Here is a 24,958-nt window from a genome sequence, read left to right as displayed (position 1 = left end):
ACAGACAGAAGAGTGCACAGCTGAAGTGCACTTGAATTATAAATCTTCACATGTAATGCCTGAAGACAAGATTTGACACAATATCAAAGACCATTCCTTCATTCATAATCGCTAGACCCTTCAGATTCCTAATACCATGTCGGCGCATCTTCTCTTCAGTTCACCTCACTCATTTTCTATAGGATTTACGTCAGAGAATTGAGATAGCCATGGCAGAAGCTTAGTCTTGTTCTCAGTGACCCATTTTTGTTTTGATTTCTAACATTTATTTAATGTGATATTCCCCAAATATCTTTTTTTTTTGAATGAGAGATCAAATTGATAAACTGACTTATTTTCACGGCTTTCTTTGATCATATTCACCAAGGGTAGGAATAATTTTGAGCACATGCATAATGCACGTGATGCTTTCCAACAGATGTTCAAAACAGTATTTACTTATTTTAATAGCTGTAAATGTATTTTTTCACACTTGTGCTATAAAAACATATACTTTCTGCAACTGAGCAATCAAGTGGTCTGCCTATTAAATTCACACCTGTGATCAAACTTGAATGCATTAGCGTTTCGTTGCATTGTCTTTTGGTTCATAGCATTGATCTAGTAATATAAAGCAAATTTTTGCCAGCTGAAAAACCGAGGTAATCAGGGAGCATGTGTGTAATTTGTTTTATGGACCTGCCACTAGTAATTATGGTGGGGCACTATTGGGTGTAAATCCAGAAATGGACTAAAACTATGACCACTAAGTGTTCGAGTACTGGCACTCTTCCTAGTTTGCTCAGTTTAATGGCCGAATTGCTTTTCAGAATAAAGGTTACTTTATTTGTGCCTCCTTTTTCAATCCCCATTTGGCCTGAAGCTCACAGATCCAAAGTATATCTGAATTTAGACAAACATATACATTTACATTTAGTCATTTACCAGACACTTTTATTCAAAGTAACTAACAAATGAGGACAATGCAAGCAATCAAAATCAACAAAAGATGAATGATAAGCAAGTGCTATAACAAGTCTCAGTTAGTTTGAAATTGGACACATTAGCTTTTTTTAAAAAAAATTAAAAATTATATGATTTAAAAGAAAACATAATAGAAAAAGAATAAGTTAGTGTTAGAGACCTGTTTTGTTTTTGTTAATTGCATAATAAATAAAAAAAAAGGACTAGATAAAATAGAAAAGAATATTGAAGATTACTGCAGCTCATTACCAACCTAATGGTGAAGAAAATTGCATTCTGGTCAGAAACAACATATCTTGGCATTATAAATGCATGCTCCTCACTCATCATAAATATAATTACAGACGAGTCAATTGATGACAATAGCCAGAAATGGTTAATAATCAGCATTTCTGAAAGTGTTTTTTATTTATTCATTAACATCAATTTATTTACTTTGTGATCTCTTGAGTATTCTTACTTCTCTTAAAACACAAAAGGTATTATTTTTTAAATACCCCTCTATTTTTTTTAATACAGTGGAACCATTGTATGATCATTTTCTGTCAATCTCAGTTGCAATTTTAATTCATTTATTTTTTATATGTATGCAAGGTCAGAATTTGAATCTGGTCCACACACACACCACATATAAGCCTTATCACCAAACTAACAAATTTTGGGTGGATATAACCCTGCTTGAGAGCCTCTTTCATTTACTCTTCCATGGCATTCTGTTTAGGAAGTGATAGGGGATAAACCGACGGACTGCTTCTCTCTATGGATGTGGCATTGACTGGTAACTCCACAGCAAAACCCCTCGCTGGCTTGGGTAGAATCGAGAAACACTCATTGCTGGCCCCATCTCAGGATCTTGCCTGTCCTCCAGGACATGATGGGATTGTGCTGCATGAGTCATGGGCGCCCTAAGATCACCTCTGCAATGGAATTCTCCAGAACCAACAGATGTGTCTCCTCTCGATGTAGTTGGCACACTTGAATCTGAACTGGACCCACAATGTAACGAATGTGCCTCTTGCTCAGGGCGTTACCGGTTATTGACTAGACGTGGTACACGGTTTCGTTGTTGGGCAATTGGATTTGGTGGCAGAGGCTTCCTGAGATGAAATTTCCTGCTGACCCAGAGTTGAAGAGGGAAGAGACTGTAAGCAAGACATCAAGAGGCAGTAAGAATTACATTAGTAGTGAGTGGTGTGGAGTGCAGCGGGGTCAGTTCTGCATAACAGGACTTCATATGATTGCCAAAAGAGTATCAACTTTGCACTATTATTACACCATGTAAGACTATATACCTATATAACTATATAAAACTATACTATATAAAATGTAGCATCCTTGTCATATTTTTATTCATATAGTTTTATTTCTTATTTCCGAAAACAGGAATCCATTTTATTTTTGACCATTAATATTAAGAAAAATCCTACCAAAACATATAGAATAAATATAATTATTAGGCTAAATAAAAACCATTAAAATCATGGCTTCATTAGCCTTGTGGTCAAACCCATACAATGCTTTCATGTCTGGACATAATAATAATAAATATAATGATAATAATAATTACAATATATTTGTTAGTTGCCAGTCTATAATGTCTTTTTTAATAATAATTAATTTTAGTAGCTAAATATATATTTGTTTAATCTTAGTGCAGCGTTCGATATTATCAATCACCACTTTGTCTTGAAGAGGCTAGAAAACTATGTTGGAATTAGTGGATGCACCTTAGCATGGTTCAAATCAAATCAAATCAAATCAAAACTTTTTAAGATTTTTGATAGATCCATTGTCGGCAGCCATATAACCCTGTAGCCAAGACTGGTTACCCACTAAAGCTAAGCAGGCCTGAGCCTGGTCAGTACCTGGAAGGGAGACCTTCTGGGAGAACTAGGTTGCTGCTGGAGAAGGTGCTAGAGAGGCCAGCATGGGGTGTTCACACTGTGGTCTGTGTGGGTCCTAATGCCCCATTAAGCTGCTTTGTGTTCACCCAGGACACCCACCCCCACAATGTAAAGTGCTTTGAGCGCTCTGAAAAAGTGTTAATTAAATAATAATTATTATTACACCTTGACCCACCCTTTAACCTGCACATAACACAAAGCTGTCCCTAATCTTACCCATATCCCACCTCAATAACAGCAAAAGTGTTTTGCAGTACGCTATGGCCACAATAAGTATATAATAATTTGTGTTATGTTGTGTACATAGTTAAGGCCATCTATTAACTATTTCCCATGTCTCCTGGTCTGTTGGCAGATAATTTTATGTATGTTTTACATACAGCATCGGCATGTCTTTAGATGAATTGGCAGTAGGGTCATTCAATGTCAGAGCAAACAAATTTCAGAATACTTTGGATTTTTAAAACTATTTTCAAGAAGAAAGACAAAATATTAAACAACATGCTGCTGTGAGCATGTAAGAAATACTGCTGCTGCAGATATAACATGAATAACCCCTATAACATACATGATCATCCCATAGCAGATCTATACAGGTGGAGCTGGGGAAGGTGAAGGGTTTTGGAGTGTGCAGCAAACTACGACCACAAACATTAGCCAAGTGTTGGCTTCCGATACAGGGGAGAACTATAAGGATTAATGTTGCCATGTTTCCTGAGCTCTGATTCCTTAATAGGAAAATATGAGGACTGATGGCACAGGGGTATGATTCTATATGTGCTTAAGACAATCATCACAGCTGAAGGGTGTTCCTATAAGCATAACTATTAGTATTATTATAAAAATTCAAGATGACAAAGACTGCAATTTTAACCTCCTATGACTTGGCCTACACATATGTGGACATTATAAGTTGTCTAATTTCTCTGAAACTCCACATGCAACAGTTTTAACCTCTTAAGGCCAAAGAAAAAAGTTTAGAATTTTTTAAACTTCTTTAAATTTTGTGTCCCTGAAAAGCACTGAATGAGCTCTTTACAGGACATCCAGATTAATTTATTTACTTAAAAAAAATTTACTATATGATCTTCCACATTTATTAGGTTTGACAGGATTCCTTATGTGGTCCTTGACCCAAATGCTAATCTTAGTAATCAAAAGCATTAAGTACAAAATTAGTTGTTCCAGTTTAGCAGACTTTAAGTATACTGGTTTAGTTGGACAATTGCAAGGCATTTTATTGAGTGCATTTTAGTTTATATTTTCAATATACTTGTGGAGCTTGTTTTGTGACAGGTTAGTCTTTTTAAAAAAAGTCAGATTAACCTTTTAAAATGTGCGTACAAATTCATGTGGAAAATAAATATTATTTTCATCTTTCATTATAATAATTAGTTTTATTTAGGTGGCTCTTTAAGGTTTGTTAGTAAAAAAATCATTCTTATTTCTGAAAATTATTTCAATTAAACTGACTGTTTTGTTAGCTGTCTACACAACAGCTGTCATGGTGTATAAACAGAAAGCAACAAAAAGATGTAAAGCTATCAAAAGCTGCTTAGATGTCATGCCAAAAGAAGTGATATAGGTCTATATGATGATTTATTCATGTGAAGGATAGATCAATAATGGTGAGGTTGAGCTTGAACAGGTTGTAAGAGACTGCATTGTACTGACAGGCCAGTACAATACAGTCCCTATTAAAAAACATTAAAATTAATGAATTTGAGCAAAGAATTCTGTTTAGAGGAATGTATTGTGACTGCTTTGGTGACATTTTTTATATTTTTTTGTGCGAGTTAAAACATAAGAGATAAGTAATGTGAAACGTGTCTTGAAAATGATGTAGCCAGTAAATTACATAATTTACATTCTACAGGAAAAGGAAAAATACAGAAATACTCAGAGCTACTGAAAGCATCTTGAGTTTCACATTACACCAAAAATAAATGCATAAATAAAACAATCCAGTCTTTTACAGATAACTTCTCTCAAAGAAAAAAAGAAGATAAAAAGGACCTTTAGTCATTCAGTATATTCACATGTTTTGTACAATAAAAAAAATATATATACACAACTCTTAACTGGACTATCCAGCACTCATCAGTTTTTTTCTCCATGACCCTGCCGACATTGTCAGGTAATTAAACATCACCAGATCTATTAAATATTGACATACTTCAAAGTTTCCCTTTAAATCTCAGATTTCTTTCTATTCAGCTAATACTGTTTGGCAATACACATCAATGTCTCATCAGAGGATGATGTTGTGAAATAATTAAGATGAGCGACGAAATGATGAGCGTCAGGGGAATAATAAGACACTTGGATCGGAATACTAATAAGACAAAATAAATCTATAGACAAATACATGTTGATCAGGCATATCAACTGGTATTGGTATACCTGTATACAGTTAATATTTATTCATATTATTTAAATTAATATTGTGAAAAATAGTTATTAAAGTTATTAAATAGTTATTAATAGTTATTAAGTTATTAAAGTGCGTATTCATTTTTTACATGTTTATTAACGTGTGGTTCATTTGTTAGTTAATGGTAAATAACCAAAGAATCAAAGACAAAACAAAAACAACAACTACAGGGTAGAAATGAAAAACGTGCATTGATACACATAAAATACACTAGTAGATAAATGCTCAGAATTTTAAGGAAGTACAGCAGAGTTTTGAATATTGAGGTGTTCCTGAAAGCTTGTGATTGGCAGAAAAATAAATAAAGTACAAATAACATCTACTGGTATAGGGTGTTATCACAATATTGAAATTTAATTGCTATAAAAGTGTTGTCATAATACAGTCGAACAGATTTAATACCTTTTTTCTTATAACAAAATGCACAAAAATGTTATAAAGTAAATACGTGGGTCAGGGTCAGGAACCAGGAACTCTGGAAATATAACTAGACTGAAATAAGACTCCGTAGAGTGCTATCACTAGGAGAGCGATACATGCACACAATACTCGGCTGTGAACAGAGTTTGGAGATGCTATTTGTAGTATTAGAGTGATTGAATGCAGGTGAGCATGTGATGAGTGCAGTCGTGTGTGTGTCATCGGTGCAGTGGGTGATGGGAATTGAAGTCCAATTGTGTGGTGTGAAAAGTAGAGTGACATATGGTAGTGAGTGAAATGAAAGTCCCTGGGCTGAATTCATGACAGAAGCCCTATTGCAAAGTGTGAATTTTAAAATAAATAGCCTGCTGGGACTAACATTAAAGTATTTGGCGCTGTGAGGAACATCACTGCGAAAACAACAAATCTGGATGGATATTTAAATAATTAAAATTAAAGTAACATATCAGCTATGTACAGACGTGGACAAAATTGTTGGTACCCTTTGGTCAATGAAAGAAAAACTCACAATGGTCTCAGAAATAACTTTAATCTGACAAAAGTAATAATGAATAAAATTCTATAAATGTTAACCAATGAAAGTCAGACATTGTTTTTCAACCATGCTTCAACAGAATTATTAAAAAAAAATAAACTCATGAAACAGACCTGGACAAAAATGATGGTACCCCTAACTTAATATTTTGTTGCGCAACCTTTTGAGGCAATCACTGCAATCAAACGCTTCCTGTAACTGTCAATGAGACTTCTGCACCTCTCAGCAGGTATTTTGGCCCACTCCTCATGAGCAAACTGCTCCAGTTGTGTCCGGTTTGAAGGGTGCCTTTTCCAGACTGCATGTTTCAGCTCCTTCCAAAGATGCTCAATAGGATTGAGGTCAGGGCTCATAGAAGGCCACTTTACAATAGTCCAATTTTTTCCTCTTAGCCATTCTTGGGTGTTTTTAGCGGTGTGTTTTGGGTCATTGTCCTGTTGCAAGACCCATGACCTGCGACTGAGACCAAGCTTTCTGACACTGGCTAGTACATTTCTCTCTAGAATTCCTTGATAGTCTTGAGATTTCATTGTACCCTGCACAGATTCAAGACACCCTGTGCCAGACGCAGCAAAGCAGCCCCAGAACATAACAGAGCCTCCTCCATGTTTCACAGTAGGGACAGTGTTCTTTTCTTGATATGCTTCATTTTTTCGTCTGTGAACATACAGCTGATGTGCCTTGGCAAAAACTTCGATTTTTGTCTCATCTGTCCACAGGACATTCTCCCAGAAGCTTTGTGGCTTGTCAACATGTAGTTTGGCATATTCCAGTCTTGCTTTTTATGATTCGTTTTCAACAATGGTGTCCTCCTTGGTCGTCTCCCATGTAGTCCACTTTGGCTCAAACAACGACGGATGGTGCGATCTGACACTGATGTTCCTTGAGCATGAAGTTCACCTTGAATCTCTTTAGAAGTCTTTCTAGGCTCTTTTGTTACCATTCGGATTATCCGTCTCTTAGATTTGTCATCAATTTTCCTCCTGCGGCCACGTCCAGGAGGTTGGCTACAGTCCCATGGATCTTAAACTTCTGAATAATATGTGCAACTGTAGTCACAGGAACATCTAGTTGCTTGGAGATGGTCTTATAGCCTTTACCTTTAACATGCTTGTCTATAATTTTCTTTCTGATCTCTTGAGACAACTCTTTCCTTTGCTTCCTCTGGTCCATGTCGAGTGTGGTACACACCATATCACCAAACAACACAGTGATTACCTGGAGCCATATATATAGGCCCAATGGCTGATTACAAGGTTGTAGACACCTGTGATGCTAATTAGTGGACACACCTTGAATTAACATGTCCCTTTGGTCACATTATTTTCAGTGTTTTCTAGGGGTACCATCATTTTTGTCCATGCCTGTTTCGTGAGTTTATTTTTTTAAATAATTCTGTTGAAGCATGGTTGAAAAACAATGTCTGACTTTCATTGGTTAACATTTATAGAATTTTTATTTATTATTACTTTTGTCAGATAACAGTTATTTCTGTGACCATTGTGACTTTTTCTTTCATTGACCAAAGGGTACCAACAATTTTGTCCACGTCTGTATATCTCGTTTCTGGGGTAACGGGCCTCTCTTCAGCGTCCTCTGCTGTCAGAGAGTGAATATACGCTTCTCATCCGTGCTTGTTTACATCAGTTTGCAAATGTGTCTTCAGTGCAGCTTACACCGGTGTTGTGCATTTAACCAGTAAATGGGAAAAGTGTTCTTAAAATGCATTAAAAATGTAATAAATAATTATTTTCTATATTTTTAAGTGCCTGTGATAACAATACCTTGCACAATCATTATTGTGATATATTGCATTACCAAATACCAGCACATGTCTAGTTACCTAGTGCATATAGAACAGAACTGAAAAAGAAATTATAACAATAATTTACACGATGTAATGATTTATATATTGTAATTGCATACGTTTCAGAGGAAATGTATTATGATTTGTTATTCTTTTCATGCTACAAAAATAAAACTGTAGTAGAGTCTGAATATTAGATGTAATTACAAACTAATTTTTAATGCTAACACCCATTCCTTGGGGTTAAGACATGTTTGTTTTGATAAATAAGTCATATAATTCTATAACATATGCTTTATTAAAGCTTCACTGTATGAGTAATGTGGTTGTCACAAAATATATAAATCATTTGCACCAAAAAACAGATCACACCCGAGAGAGAGAGAGAATTTCAAAACCCATTTTATTAAAATGTATATAGCTAAATAAATAAATTGACAAACAACATCGAAAATAAAACTAAAAGTACAACTCACAATTTCACCAAGGATTCCACTTAAATACCAAGTTGCCTTAAAAAATAAAATATCATACATTAATATATATGGTACAATATTAATATATAATGAAAACCAAAATTACTATGTTTCACATATTTAAAACCATAACTAATCACACATCAAAGGAAGAAATATAGTTATATATTAAATAAAAATGCTTACTTTTAACAATACATAAATGCTTTTCTTTTGTTATTAGATGATAATCACATACTTTTAAACGTGCCATAGAATGCATTGATACAATATTTTGAATAGATCTCTGATATATAAATAGAAGGTAAGGGTAAACATTTTGCAATTTACATGTCCATTTACAACCCTAGGATTTCCCACTAGAATGAAAAAGTCTGTTATTGGCTTATTTGAAGGAGTCATGAATAAATATGTTTCTTAAATAAGTTTCTATTTAAGAATTTTTCTTAGACTGTGCTGGCCTGTACTCCCCAGATATAGAACTGGCATTATGACACAGCCTGAAATAGTAAAACACACTGCTACAAAGAGTAAAATGCAGTACTGTACTTCATAAATTAAGTTATTAGTGTGTCCAAGTGAAAAGATAATTGATGGTGGCAAGTAAACAATGAACGTCATGATAAAACTGTTTATGATGGTTCGCAGGGCTCTCTTCTTCTGAGGATGTAAATTACTTTTCCCAGAGGGACTGGTTTTCCTCAGAGCTCGAAAAACTGAAACATCACAAAAACCAATGACAGGCAGGGAAATAAACATAGGTGTACACCCTAAAATAGTGAAATATATAGTATTTGATGCTACAAGTGATCCAAAAATGATTATAAACAACCAGACTATAACAGAGATGATTTTCCTAATCATGGCACTTCTCTTGTTGGTCATGTAGATAATTGGATGAACCACAGCAAAATAATAATCTCCACAGACACAAGCCATGAAGAGAGGTCTGCCTGATACAGTTAGAGAATACATGAAATTACAAAGCCATTCGAATTGGATGTTGTGCCAAACAATGTAATTAAAGACACTGAATGGAAGGATGCTTAGGTAAGCGAGATCAATGAAGGTCAGGTTAAACACAAAAAAGTCATTGGAGATGTTTTGACGATGTCTTCGAGAAAGTTCCAGAAGTACCTTGACAGTGGCTGGGAAACCCAAGAGTATACAAACGAAAGAGAAACCCGCCCAGAACAGAGGAGCTGCAGAATGTTTAGAGCAAAAATAGTCCGTGGTGACATTTAAAAAGTATGAAAAATTCTGAGTGGATGTCCCTGTCAGCATTTTAGCACGAATTTCCTGAGCTGAATAGAGAAGAAAAAATCTGTTATAGCACACATTCTATAACAATCATTAGATTATTATAATAATAATAAGTATGTTCAGTAAACTGCACTGCATTGACATATAATCTACAACAGTTTTAGCTAGCATTCAAGATTGAAAGACACTAAATGGACTCGACTGAAGTTTGACTAATTCCAGTGCCATCATAATTCAGCAGTTTATCTGTAAAGAGATTAAAATCTGCGTCTTACCTCAATAAAGTCAGAAATCACTTGACCTTGAAAAGCAACAAGCTTTAGTTGTGAGGGAATAAATGGTATTACAGGTGTGTGTATAATAAGTTAAATGCTTCCCAGTGTTTTGAATGTGCATTTGCTTAATCATTACAAACCTGTCAACACCATTAGTACAGCATTAAATCTTTCACTGCAAACAGATATGCCATTACTATGGAAATAAAATGAATCGTGTTGGTGCTACAAATTAAGTGTAAAGATTTCTTAAAAATGATTTAAATCAATTGCATTATTCATTGTCATGCATGTGTGGCTGTAATGAAGCAGGACAAAATAAATAAATACATCTAAAATAATAAAATTCACAATAATACCTATTAACAAAATCTATGAAATCACGCTGCAGACGCAACAGGAAATAACTCCATACCACTTCGCAGTAAAACAAATGAGACCATAACGCAGACCTGAGCGCCCTAAAGGCTTAAATAAACTGGGAAGGTAATCAACAGAACAGGAAGTATATATGCAATAAATTGACTAAATTAATACGTTTATCTGCTTACACCACAATGTCCTGGCATGTTACGCTCACATGCCGGATGTTGGGAATGAGCTCAGGACAATCATATATTGTGGTGCATCATATATACTTGAATCATATATTGTTTCTTGCACAAACCGAACATTTTGTGTCTTAGGACATCAATGTATCGCCTCATGCCCCATGTTTTAATTTGGATTTGTCTGTGCATTTTTTTTTTTTGTATACTCTCAAAGGTTGTGTGCCAGTTGACTTGCGTAATGGTCTGACCGGGACTTGTGCAAAAATATATGTTTCTTTTTCGTAAATGTAGGTCACAAAGTCTCATGCAACATATTGGCATATAATTATAATTTTGAGCATTGTAAATGTAAGCCTTTTTAATCAACACAGGACTTCATAACTAAATACAATCCAGACACAGAAATAAAAGTTACAGAATTAAAAATAATGAACTCATTTTGTAGCCATAAATTTCATCATCCCCACTTAATTTTTTCTACCTTTTTTTAATATGTTGAATTGGCCTATACTGTGCAAATATAGAACTGGCGTAATGACACAACCTGAATCTGTGAAACACACACCAATAAAGTTTAAAACAAAGTAGTATAATTCAAAATTCAGTTGTGTATTATGCCCCAATGTAAAGATAACTGATGGTGGCAGGTAAACAGTGAAAGTCAGTACAAAACTTCATATTTATTGTTTGTATTTTGTGTTCTTGCACTAATTATGTCTTTGCCTTGCACTGATTTTGTCTTCGCACTGTTTGCACTAGTTTGCACACTGGGTTTGCACTCTTCTCCCCTGCTGTTTGCACCAGTCTGCACACTTTGCACTTTATGTGGCTAAGACACTGTCTTAGCTCAGTATGTGAGTTCTTTTGTATTGTGCATTTTGTTGTAAGTGTGACTTCATGTAGCACCAGGTCCAGGAGAAATTTCACTATGTAATGCACAGCTATGTGTAGTTGAAATGACAATAAAAAGCCACTTGACTTGACATGACTTGAAACTTTTTCCTGAAGGATCATTTTTTCTTAAAGCTTGAAACACTGAGACATCACAAAAAAACAATTACAGGCATGGGAATAAACAGAGGTATAGAGGCAAAAGTGGTTGTAAAGATCCAAGTATACGAAGCTGCAAGTGATCCAAAGCAAACTATAAACAACCATACTATAACAAAAATGACCCTCCTAATCATGGAACTTCTCTTGCTTGTCATGTAGATGATGGGATGAACTACAGCAAAATAATCATCTCCACAGACACAAGCCACGAAGAGAGGTCTGAATACATAAAATTACAAAACCATTCAAATTAAATTCGATGTTATGCCAAACCATGCAATTAGAGAATGTGAATGGGAGAACAGTTAGGAAAGCAGCATCAATGATTGTCGGATTAAACACAAAGAAATCATTAGAGTTTTGTCTATGTCTTTGACAAAGTGCCTGTAGTACAACAGTACTTGCTGGGAAACCTAAGAGGAAACAAAATACAGAAAATCCAGTCCAAAGCAATGGTCCTAAAGTCTCACTGATGCACATCATAAAATAATCTGGGTTCCCAGTGCCATTTGAGAAATCTGAAGAAGTCTGAAGTGAGGCGAAAGTCATCATTCTAAAGATTTGAGTTTCCTGAGCTGAATAAAGAAGAGACTAATATGTATAAGAATACAGTTTTTAGTATATAGGGGCAGATTGCAGACTAAATTTCTAACAAAAATGTCTTTGTCTTTCCTCAATAATGTCAAGAGAAAAAACTAACTTAGTTTGTGAGTGACTGAACAAAGGTGCTGTGCACTGGGAGAATCAAGGTTTTTGAATATTTACACATACTAAAAAGACATATGAGCAGGTATCAAGTTTCCACTCGGCATCTCTCTCTCTCATAATTTACCAACTCCTCAACCAAATTTGGGCAACCCAAAATACATGACACAATTTAACAAAACATTCCCACATAAAATATAGCTGACCTCAGAATTATAATTGTGTGTGTGTGTGTGTAGAAATATTTTAAATATAATAATAAGAATAAAATAATTGACTATAAATATACAAAAAAAGTACAGTCTTATGTATTTAATAATAAAAACATATAAAATATTACAAATGACCAAGTCTAAATCTAAGTCTAAAGGACATAATTACACCCTATACTTTACATTTCTCACTAAAAAGCAGTTGAGTTAATAGACTCTGTCCCATTAACAAAATCATGGACATATAAACATATTAAAAATAAATGTCCCTTTTCAGGATACCGTATAAGATTGTATTGCAAAATCTAATTTACTTTAGAAAGTTTTCAAGCAATGTTTTTCAGGCTTGTTCTATGAACTGTAAACTATTTTTCACATGCACTTATGATGCTGACCATTTACAGACACCCACGACAGCACCAAAGGGAGGTAGGAAAGACAGCTCGTCCTTGTAATTCCAGACCACATGTGACTATACGTGCCCCCAGATGTGTTGGAGAACTCATAAATGCCTTGGTGGAAGACAGAAGTAACATCTCACAGCATGAACTAGCAAATCTTTTTGAGACCATTAAGATGATATGTGCTGAAGTACTTTAAGCAGCTGGTGGACAACACCACACACTGACTACTTACTACTGCAACTTTTGATACTGGAACTGGCATTCCCTTGTGTCAGTTCCCTTAATTGCTTGCTATTTTTAAATCTGTATGTTCGCATGTATGCATGTGCTCATTTATTTCTGAATGTATATATTTGAGAAAAAAAATGGGTAACTAAACATTTGACTTTTCCCCTATACTATGTAAGTCAGTGGTAACTGTTTGTTTAACCACATTCTTCAGAAAATCTTTTTTGGAGAAAGAAATCATCATAGGTTTGTATTGACTTACGTTTGAACAAATGACTATTAATAAACTGCTTATTGTCTTATTCAAGCTTACCTAGAAATAGATTTTTTCATTGTTCGGTTTGTCCCACTTTGGTTTTGCACACTTAAGACTGTGTGTGTACTCTAAATATAATATGAAGATAATGATTTAAGATAAACAGACAAATTACAAACAATTTATTTACATGAAAAAGGTCACACATTCAACAAAAGCACATCCATCATTTGGATTTGCACTATTTATATGGTTGTAAAATACAAATAAGATATTATAATTTTGCATACATATAAACAAATGTTTTTAGGGTATATATAAATTCAAACAATATGTCTAGTGACCCCCAAAAGACCATTTGTATGTTAAATAGCTTCACATAATTTCAGTAATGGCTAAATCTATAGTTGTAAAACCATAAAGAGACTAGGCAAAAAGTCCCTTTTCCATTCCATTTTCATCTACTCATTTTTATTTTTTCTATAACTTTTTGTATTCTGAGCTGACCTATACTGTTCAGATATAGAACTGGCATAAGGACACATCCTGACATAGTGGAACATATTGCAATGAACATTAAAACGCAGTAGTACACAACAAATCTCAGTGGTAAATTGTGTCCAAGTGAAAAGATAAATGCCGGTGGAAGGTAAGCAGTAAATGTCAAGACAAAACTGTTAATGATTGTATGCAAGGCTCTTTTCTTCTGGGGATGTATATTACTTTTCCCTGAAGGGTCAGGTTTTTTCAAAGCTTGTAAAACTGAGATGTCACAAAAACCAATCGCAGGTAGGGAAATGAACAGAGGTATAGATGTAAAAATGGTTGCAAAAATGGAAGGATATACACTTATAATACATCCAAAACAAATGATAAACAACCAGATTGTCACAGCAACTACCTTCCTGATAATGGTGGTTCTCCTGTTTGTCATGTAGTTTATGGGATGAACCACAGCAAAATAATAGTCTCCACAGACACAAGCCATGAAGAGAGGTCTGCCACAGATGGGTAGGGAATATGTAAAATTATTAAACCACTCAAATTCTGCATTGTGCAAAAGCATGTAGTTATAAACACCGAAAGGTAGAATGATAAGGAAAATAAGGTCAATGATGGTAAGGTTCAACACAAAGAAGTCATTAGTAGAGCTGTTTTGTCTGTATCTTTGACAAAGTTCCCGAAGTACAGCAATACTGGCAGGGAGACCCAGAAGAAAACAAATTGCACAGAGACCTGACCAGAACAAAGGAAGTGCAGGCTGATCTGTGCAAAGTGTAAAATAGTTCCCGGTTTCATTTGAGAAATATAAAGCACTCCAATGTAAAGATAACAACTCTACAGACATTTTTAAGATTGCAGTGGTTTGATCTGTATAAAGAAAGAAAGCATCCCAATGAAACTTGTTATAAACAGTAAAAATGTGTTACATTAAAGATATTTTAATTATTAATAGAAGATTACATTTCTTAAAACTAGAGCTATCTGCTTAGGCACTATAAAAAGACAATTAATATACATTTATTCATGTTTTTTGTTGTTGTTGTTGTTTGTTTTTGTCTTACCTTAGCGATGTCTTTCTAATAATTTAGAGAAGAGAGAGGCATTGAGTGCGAATAATTCTTAGTTACGAATGCAGTCAGAGAGGTCTTATTGTACATGTTCATATGTTCGTTTTGAATATGGTGTGATGTTACACCACCAGAAAAAAAAAAACAATCACTCAACCGAAACTGCACAGTACCAGAGAGGTAAAGTTTTAACACATCAATGCTATCTAATAACACTTTACAACAGCTGTATTTTTGTTCATGTTTTAATATTTTTTTTGTTAGTGAAGAAAATAATCTTCATTTAGTGGTATTTGAGTGAGTAAACAATATAATTGTGCTCATAAGTTTACAAGGCCTTACAGAATCTACAAGTGGCCTGGTGGTACTGATACATCATAATTGCATTAAAGGTTGCACTGCAATGTAACTAAACAGTCGTGCCTGTTTTACATATTACGATACAATTTCAGTCACCATGAATAGTTTCATCACATAATAATGTAAGCAATTATTATGAAATCAAAACTTTAATGGACTCACATTGTCTATTACATTGCTCGTAGATGTCCGGATTGCCCACAGTAAAGGCGTTTCTTGCGTTCCTCCGAGCTGATAAATGTGTAGCTGATCTCCATGGGTTTAAATTCTGCCGTGACTAATGAGCGCACAAGCATCCTTGAAGCTAAGGTGCCTCGACGAGTCCTTATCAGATTATTGATGCAGATAATCTCGCATCTTAAATAAAGACTTTTTATATACAATGATATATATCTAAATACTCATATCAGTTAAGTTATGAACGAGAGAAAGTGCAATGGGCAATATGGTGATATACTCCAGCCTTCTAAATAGAGGGTCAGTTGCTAATTGGTAGAGTCATCACATCACTACTTCTGCCATTACAAGTTTCAGATGCTACTGAAACATTGGTTTTTGCAAAGGTCAAAACCACAAAGTTTCCCACAACCCCTAGATTCAACTGAAGTGTCACATCATTGAACTTTAAAAGAGTCGGCAAACTGAGAGATTCAGGAGAAAGGGGAACACTCAACATAGCCTTATGGGAACGTGTGGGTCGGCGAGGACAGGAGGCTCGTAGATGTCCGGATTGCCGGCAGAGGTGACCCGTACACGTTTCTTGCTTTCCTCCAAGCTGATACGTGTGTAGCTGATCTCCATGGGTTTGAATTCTGCCGGGACCAATGAGTGCACGAGCATCCTTGAAGCTAAGGTGCCTCGACGAGTCCTCATCAGATTATCGATGCAGATAGTGAGATCCATAAACTGCTCCAAAGATTTTCCATCATTGCGGCAGGTGAGCTTGATGTTAAGCGTCTTGAGACATGGGCACTCACGCTGGGGTTGAGTTGCCGCTGCCCCGTTGGTGGCAAGAGGTGTAGTGTTTGCATCGTGCAAACTAGCTCCTCACTCAGCGTGGTTAGCTTTAGCAACTGCTGCTGGTGAGTAGTGAGCATGGCGGCTTGAGTTGAGAGTTCGGCAACCCGATAATAGAGAGCTGCTGGGTCCTGTGTTCGTGACGAATTCTTCTGTAATGAAGAGTCAGAGACATTTGGATCCATTTGCGAGCTCTTTAATAAGAATGGTCTAACAGGCAGACAATCAACCACAGCATCAGGGATGTAGGAGACAGAGACAGAATCACAAACAATACCAGGCAGGGGTTGAAGCAGGCAGCGAGAGTTCAGAGTCAGAGTGTCCAGGCAAAGGGTGGAAAGTCAGCAAACAAACAAAGAAATGTAAGACAGTCCAGAATCAACACGAGGAATCAGTCGTAGGGTATAAATGCTCAGAATTATCAGCCGGGGCAAGAATAAGACTTTGCTTTGAACAAAAGTACAGCTTATAAACTTTTGACATATTCTATAGTTCAATGCTTTTGGACACAATTATATTAATGTCACATACTTTTCAGGATGGATAGTATGCACACTGGAATGCAGGGCTTGTCAGTTTTGTGAGACATGCACTTAAAAACAATGTTATTTGAGCTTAAGTATGTAATTTGAGATATAATTTGGGGCGTGTTTATACTGGTAGGTGAAGTCACTTACAGATGACCAGTGTATATGAGTATATGAGTAAAGTTGTGACAAAGAGTGTTTTTTCACTGTCAAATTTTTCAACAAAATTTGTCTAAAAAAGGAAAAATTTTAAACCATTATTTTGACCAACCAATATGGCAATTGTCTTATAAATAAACCATATTAAAGCCATGTTATTTTTTTTTTAATTATTTAGTTTTAGTTACTAGTTACTTCACACAAATAGTAACTGAGTTAAATTATTTTAAAAGTAATTAATTACGGGAAAAATAATTAATCTGTTACTTTTATTATTATTATTATTATTATTATTATTATTATTATTATTATTATTATTATTTTAAAATATGTCAAATAACTTGGATGTCTCCAATATATATTAAATAATGAAATGGACACTAAGTATAATAAAATTAATATTATAAAACACTGGCCACTAAGCTACACTATTTATGTTATATATGTTTCTGTGGGACAAGACACTTCTGTGAGAGACACCTATGAAATTCAGTGTTATTATAAATATTATCAACTCTTTATGGACACCTTGTTACAGTAATTCTTTATTATAATATTATTACATACAACCATTTTTGTTTAGACAACTAACCTGATATAACCAAAATAATCTGTCATAATGTTTTACTGTCCCTTGTTTCGTTTATTCTGATTCTAGGTGTCTTTCTTCTTGTTCATCATCTTTGTGGTATACACTATGCTCCCCTTCTCTATGAGAGATGCCATCATAGCCAGCGTGCTCACTGCGTCGTCTCATACTGTTGTCCTCAGTGTCTGCCTCTCCTCTACAGTCGACCATGTGGAGCCCCTGGTATGGCAGGTCAGTGCTCTCCCATATGTCTTGCTATGTGCTTGCCAAGAGCTGTGAGCTTTCCCCTGTGTGGCAACTGTTGAAATTTGCCTGTTGTCTGTTGAGAAGGATCTTTGCCAATTGCTTGCGATGTGTTTTTGAGTCTAAAAGGTTTCAAAAGGTGCACTTTTGTATTTGTTAGGTTCAAATATTTACACTTTTAGTACTAATATCTACCTTTAAGGTACAAACATGAATCTTTTAAAAAAGTACCAGCTTTTGTACATTTTATTTCTGAGACTGTATGGTTATTAAGTCAAAGATGATTTGGGTGATTCATAATTTAAATACACAATGATATAAAAGTTTAGTATGGAAGATGTTAAACATCCAGTATCATACACAGGAAAAGCAGAAGTAATTTCAGTAACACAAACTTTCATTTTCTCTTCCGTGTCAACATAACATAAACCGCTGAAATCAAACTTAAATCAAAACTAAATTACACAATGAATGATAAAACAAGTGACCCAAAATAAACAGAGAAAATGTATGTAAATATAAATAATCAAATACAGATTTCTTCCTGATCACGTGACCCCCTGACAGAGATAGTCGCTTGAGTCTGAAGCATAGTCTTAACGCAACTTTCTTGTATTTGTGTCCCTGAATTCGTTACTTTTTTATGATAGTTAAACGACAGCTTTTACCGTCCTCTCCAGAGAAAAAATGTCAGAAAGAGCCTGTTAATGAAGTACTGTATGCCTGTGGCTGACAAGCTAAAGCTACAGATCGTCGTTGTTAAATATATAAGGAGAAATTGGATTACTGGGGAAAGAGAAGATATCGATCAGTAATAATTTTGACAATATACAGACTGTTTGTAAAGTTAAGCAAAACACAGCTAACCGTAGATACACTTCGAGACAATATGGTGAGACTGGAAAATAAAAGTTGTTAGTGTAACATTCGTCTCGTCTGCCTCGCAGAAGGGGAAGAGGGCAGCGATGCTTTAGGATTCATAGAAACCCAGTTACCCCTGTGGATCCTGTCACTTAAAAACAGATAGATCGGGATAGAGAGGGTGCATCGCGTCTATGCCGGTGACAGCAGCAGAAAGGGCTGAGAACGCAAACTTTTTCTCGACTACGGCAATCAAACCACCATGAAAAGATGCAAGATGAATTAGTCTAGTAAAAGACTCACGCAACTCGGGATCTCTTCCTTCATGATCTATCCTGCCACAATCAAGGTGATGCATCATGGATCAACCTCTCATCTCTAAACGCCGACTGAAGTGGAGGCTTATGGTGACCAACAACATGCACTTGCTGTGCCTCAGCCCTTATGTGACAGCACACCAGCGGGAATGTTAACGGATGCCAGTGCTTATTCTCTAGAAAGAGATTTATAGACTGACATCATGACTATGCTGAGTACTACTTTAATATACTGTGATAGTGATTCAGCTTTGGGACTCGGGTGTTCCTCTGTTATGTTGGCCACGTATCCAGGCGAGGTTCTTGCGATGGCAGGTAGGAGAGTTTGTTCTTACTCTCCGCTTACTGCCTTTCTGTTCTGTTTTTGTTGTTGTTCTCTTATAGCTCCAGATGCCATGATCTGTTCATGTAAGTCCACAAATTTTTTTTTCTTATGTAGTAAAATGTAGTCTGCTTGAATTATTGTTCTTATTGTAATGTCAACGGTTTAAACAACACCATCAAAAGACCAAGAACCGGGTTTCTGTTGCACTAATATAGGAGTCTCGCATTTCGTCACGTTACTTGCATACTTGGTACGCGGTCCAATATTAAATGTGCTTTTGTTTTAAGTTTACTTCCCAACTAGCGTAATGCTACACGTTATCATTTGAGGCGACATCAATGTTGTGCATAATCCCAGTTTAAAAAAAAGGTCATATTCTGACCTCTTGAAAGTTATTTTATAAAAAAAGGTCAATGTGACATTGCAATTGAGGAATGACGCTGTAAAAAGGCTACACTTTCTGCTTAGCTCACCATAAATCCTACTCTCGTATTGCTTACCTGCTTATATCTCCAGCTTTCATTACGTTTATTGAAAACACTGATATACTACCTCCTCTTCTTTTAGACCACTCCCCAGTTACATTGTGTCCTCTCCTATTTTCTAATTCTTCTGGAAGGACAAAATGGAGGTTTGTTTTTTTTCACAACTACGTACCTCCTTAGTAGAGTTTATCGAACAACCCTCAAGTGTTATAGGAGGTACATTGCTTTTTCCTCTTTTTGTCACAGGTCTAGGAATGGCTGTAGATTTGAACTAGAAAGTCAAGTTCAGGCATTGGAACAAGAGCTCAAAAATATGTATTATCAACAAAAAGAAAACTAAATGCACAAAAATCAGAGTTAAAAGCTGTTCTTACACAGAGCTCAATTTATTAGGCCCCATACAAAACTGTTTTACTACTTTAATGAGAAGAGATCAAGTAAATTATTAGCTCTATGGATTAAGCAAATGGAATCAAGAGCAAATATATGCGCTATAAAGAAGATTATCTTAACCAAACTAAAGATATATACCAGGGGCAGTATGTATAACCCGTGTTTAGAGTAAAATTTTTGTTTGTGTGTCAAAATTCTAAGAATGATGTAATTATACTCTACTATACTTAGACTTAAGAATAAGAGTGATTCGTAAACACTCCTCAGCTCCTAAATTATTTAAGAGAGCTGGACAGGTTTCCTAACCTTGTTAAGAGTAACAAGTTGGTAACAAAATGAAAAACACTTTCCAGCGAAGATATGACATATTGGAGTTATATGATGATAATTATACAAATTTAATTGTTATGATCAATTTATTTAATTTTTTTGTAACTGATGTAGTAAGAAATTTAATAACTTCTTAGAGCATTGCTTTAAGAGGTATAATTGCAGAAATTAAAGTAGTAATTAAATTTTTTGGCTAGAAAATTGAAAAATTTAATTTTGCACCAGAAACAGTGCACCAGCAAAAGTAATGTTTGATGGGGTTTTTATGACTCCACATTTCACATACACCATCAAAATCTGAAAAACAATTGAAGGGAAAGAAGTGTTGCCAAATCTTTTAAGCCTAGCATAAAAAAACAATATACTTAAAATTTTTCTTCCAGTTATAAGAAAAATATTCTGTTTTCTTCAGCAGTTTTCCCTCTCCAAATTTGTTGAACATCACATGAGAGAAGCTAAAAGGGCCTCTGAACTGAAACTAGCTCTAGACTTCATGCCAAAGAACAAAGCTCTTTTCATTTTGTGAAAATGGAACCCTTCACAGAGACCAAAACACAGGTCTTATGCCCCTTTTACTCAATAAGGGCAAAGACCCCCTATTATCAGTATTATCACATTATCAGTTTAATAACTACAGATACAAAACTCTTCGCTAAAACTTTAGCTCATGGACTAACTAATTCTACAGATAAAGTCTGTTTTTTTCAAAGATTGATTTGCCTCCGATAACATCAGGCAACTTCTATATATTATTCATAGGTCCAGTTCCTATCATTTCATTTGACACAGAGAAGACCTTTGATAGGATTGAGTCGAGTTTTCTTTGGGCAGGTCTTGAGCCCGTAGGGGCTGGACAGGGATTTATCAAAATCTATCATCTGTGTAAATATGTCACATAAAATCTATTTTCCAAGATTTATAATTCAACTACTGAATTATATTTATAATTATATTATTTACTGCAGTATACATATATTCCAGGTATACACTCCTGGGCAAGGGACGATCTTTCTCAGCCTGATTGGGATTTGGTATGGGCCAGATGTTTTACTGCTTCTAAAAATCTTGCACATCAGATGACACATTATAAGTTTATTAATAGAGGCTATATCACCCCAGTGTATTATACAAGATCAAGGTCAGATCTGATCCTTATTGTCATTTATGTAATAAATCTATAATAGGCTCAAACTTGCACATGTTCTAGGAATGCCCAGTGATAGTTCCTTTTTTTTATTTGTATGTTCTGTTCTTTTGATTTCCTGTGTTTAGATATACTTTGAGATCCACTACTTTTTCTATTGTTAGAGTATTCCATTCTCCAGCTGAATGCTCATCAAAAAAGCACCCTATCAGCTGCAAGTACTGCCACTATAAAGACTGTTTTGAAGTTATAGATGGAACCATCAACACCCAGAACTTTTACTTGGCTATCTTAGTTCAGAGAAATTGTTTTGCTGGAAAGTACCGCTGCCAGGCTAATTTGAGCAAAGGCCAGCACTCAGAATTGGACCAATATTGCAGAGATGTTGCTAGATAGACTGAAAAGTTGACATTCCTACTGTGCTTATGTGACTTTTATTTCTTATATTCCTCTTCATTCTTTTTCTCTGTATAAGTGGACAGCTTCATGGCATCTGTTTGTACATACACTATATTGCCAAAAGTATTCGCCCACCTGCCTTGAACTTAAGTTACATCCTATTCCAAATCCATAGGGTTCAATATGACGTCGGTCCACCATTTGCAGCTATAACAGCTTCAACTCTTCTGGGAAGGCTGTCCACAAGGTTTAGGAGTGTGTTCATGGGAATTTTTGACCATTCTTCCAGAAGCTTGTTTGTGAGGTCAAACACTGATGTGGGACGAGAAGGCCTGGCTCTCAGTCTCTGCTCATTCATCCCAATTCATCCCAAAGGTGTTCTGTCATGTTGAGCTCAGGACTCTTTGCAGGCCAGTCGAGTTCATCCACACCAGACTCTGTCATCCATGTCTTTATGGACAGTCATGTTGGAAGAGGAAGGGTCCAGCTCCACATTGTTTTCACAAAGTTGGGAGCATGGAATTGTCCAAAATGTCTTGGTATGCTAAAGCATTCAGAGTTCCTTTTACTGGAACTAAGGGTCCAAGCCCAGCTCCTGAAAAACAACCCCACACCATAATCACCCCTCTACCAAACTTTACACTTGGCACAATGCAGTCAGACAAGTACCATTCTCCTGGCAACCGCCAAACCCAGACTCATCTATCAGATTGCTAGATGGAAAAATGCAATTCGTCACTCCAGAGAACTTTTCTCCATTTCTCCATTGAGTCTAGTGGCGGTGTGCTTTACACCACTGCATTCAACACTTTGTATTGCACTTGGTGATGTATGGCTTGAATGCAACTGCTCAGCCATGGAAACCCATTCCATGAAGCTCTCTCTCTCCCATTCCATGAAGCTCTCACTCCGTCAGTTTACGTTGACTTCCACTTTTTGGCTGAGTTGCTGTCATTCCCAAATGCTTCCACGTTCTTATAATACAGCCCAACAGTTGACTATGGAATATTTAGGAGCAAAGAAATTTGATGACTGGATTTGTTGCACAGGTGGCATCCTATAACAGTTCCACGCTGGAATTCAATAAGCTCCTGAGAGCGTCCCCGAATGTTTGTAAAAACAGTCTGCATGCCTAGGTGCTTGATTTTATACACCTGTGGCCATGGAAGTGATTGGAACACCTGATTCCAAATATTTGGATGGGTGAGTGAATACTTTTGGCAATATAGTGTAGTTGTTTTGAATTGTGATTGGTGAAGTGAAACAAAAATCTGATGATATGAAATATATATTAATATAAATATACATATAACTTACAATATATCTGTAAATAGTAAATAATGTTCTTTATTTTTTCATATTCCATAAATCAAAAGTTGTGTTACCCATGGTATCAGATTTTATTATCAGATTGCTTGTTTAGAAAATACAAGAAGCTAACTTGCTTCCATCTTAGTTACAATGAATGTGTAAACAAGCAAATATGACCTTTCAGTAAAAAACAATTTCTGTAAATGGCTTACAGTGATAGCATGCATTTTAAATTCTGTTTAAAAGGTCAAACTTTATATTACCAGTAACTCTTAATATAATTATAAAAAGTCAAAGAATGTTTGTTTTTCAGTGTCCATTTCTTGCATTCAGTGCCAATGTCCCTTATTGCCTTAAATTATTAAAAAGGAGCCATACACAGATGCTTTCGCAAATGCCAAATGCTGTTTCTACTTCTTATTTCTTATACTGTCTCGATTTTTTTAACTTCCTTTCATGCTATGCCTTTTGGTCCTGGGTAGAGAGTGTCTTGAAAGCTGTGTATTCTCTAACATCTGAAATGCCTCAGGCACAGGACTAAGAAGCATTTTGGCAAACTGTAGTTTTGCAGTGCAATGAGAAAAAACATGACGATGGATTGTGGAAATTAAAGTAATATATTTCCTACATGTAAATTATTATTACTGAGTAAAAAGTGTTTTGAAAAGAATGTTTACAGTGATAGGATGAATTAATTGTATTTTAAATTGTTCTCTGATATCTACACAGAAGGTATGCAGTTTAGGAAAGGCCAACAAAAATCCCCAGAAACTATTTTACATGTCCCTTTACAACCCGAATATTTGTCTCTACAATGAAATTGTCTTTACCTTATTTGGAAGGGTCATGAATAATAATGTTGAGCTCCGCTCTGATTGGCTGTTTCACAGTGCAGCCAATTTCAATAGCTCACAGCAGGTAGGAGACACGGGAAGGAAAATATATAGTTCAATACTTTCTCTTGCAGTTAACACGTTATTTGCCTTCTGTGCCTTTCTGAATACAGACACCAACCCACCCCTTCACAGCCTGGCCTTGAACATGGTTGGGTATATTTTATGCAAATGTTGGGGACTTAATGATCTATAACGTCACAGTCGGTGTTATGTTCTGATTCGCCTGTTTTTCAGTGGTCTTTTTTATGCAGGAGATTTTACATCAGAAGGAAGAAACAATGGTGTTTGAGTTTTGCTGTATGTCATTTCCATTTACAGAACTGTTATTATTTAACTATGCCAAGGTGAATGCAGTTTTCCATTTTATGACACCTTTAATAATTGTTATGTTAATGTAAACAATATTAGGTTTTCATAGTCTAAGTTTAATGTGATTGCATTCACAACGGACAAGGATCACTGATTTCTGAAACTGAAAAAAATGCATGACTCTGTCCTGCTCGGTGTGGTGTAGCATACTAACT

General features: G+C 35.5%; 2 protein-coding genes across 2 annotated transcripts in view; one reads left to right on the top strand and one right to left on the bottom strand.

Moving 5' to 3' along the window:
- adcy2a (adenylate cyclase 2a) overlaps window positions 1-24,958 on the top strand; it is a 67,511-nt gene that overhangs the window by 14,870 nt on the left and 27,683 nt on the right. The window contains 1 exon segment of the mRNA XM_043261970.1: window positions 17,800-17,961. Coding sequence (XP_043117905.1) covers window positions 17,800-17,961 — 162 coding nt within the window.
- Window positions 7,760-11,441, bottom strand: LOC122361033 (lysophosphatidic acid receptor 4-like). The gene has a single exon (XM_043261965.1). It carries the CDS (start codon window positions 9,842-9,844, stop codon window positions 8,990-8,992), a length of 855 nt encoding a protein of 284 aa, XP_043117900.1. The 5' UTR covers window positions 9,845-11,441; the 3' UTR covers window positions 7,760-8,989.

The sequence above is a fragment of the Puntigrus tetrazona genome, chromosome 16, assembly GCF_018831695.1.
Source record: "Puntigrus tetrazona isolate hp1 chromosome 16, ASM1883169v1, whole genome shotgun sequence".
NCBI classification, from domain to species: Eukaryota; Metazoa; Chordata; class Actinopteri; order Cypriniformes; family Cyprinidae; genus Puntigrus; species Puntigrus tetrazona.
Note: the sequence above shows the minus strand (reverse complement) of the source record. Positions and strands in the feature narration are given on the sequence as shown.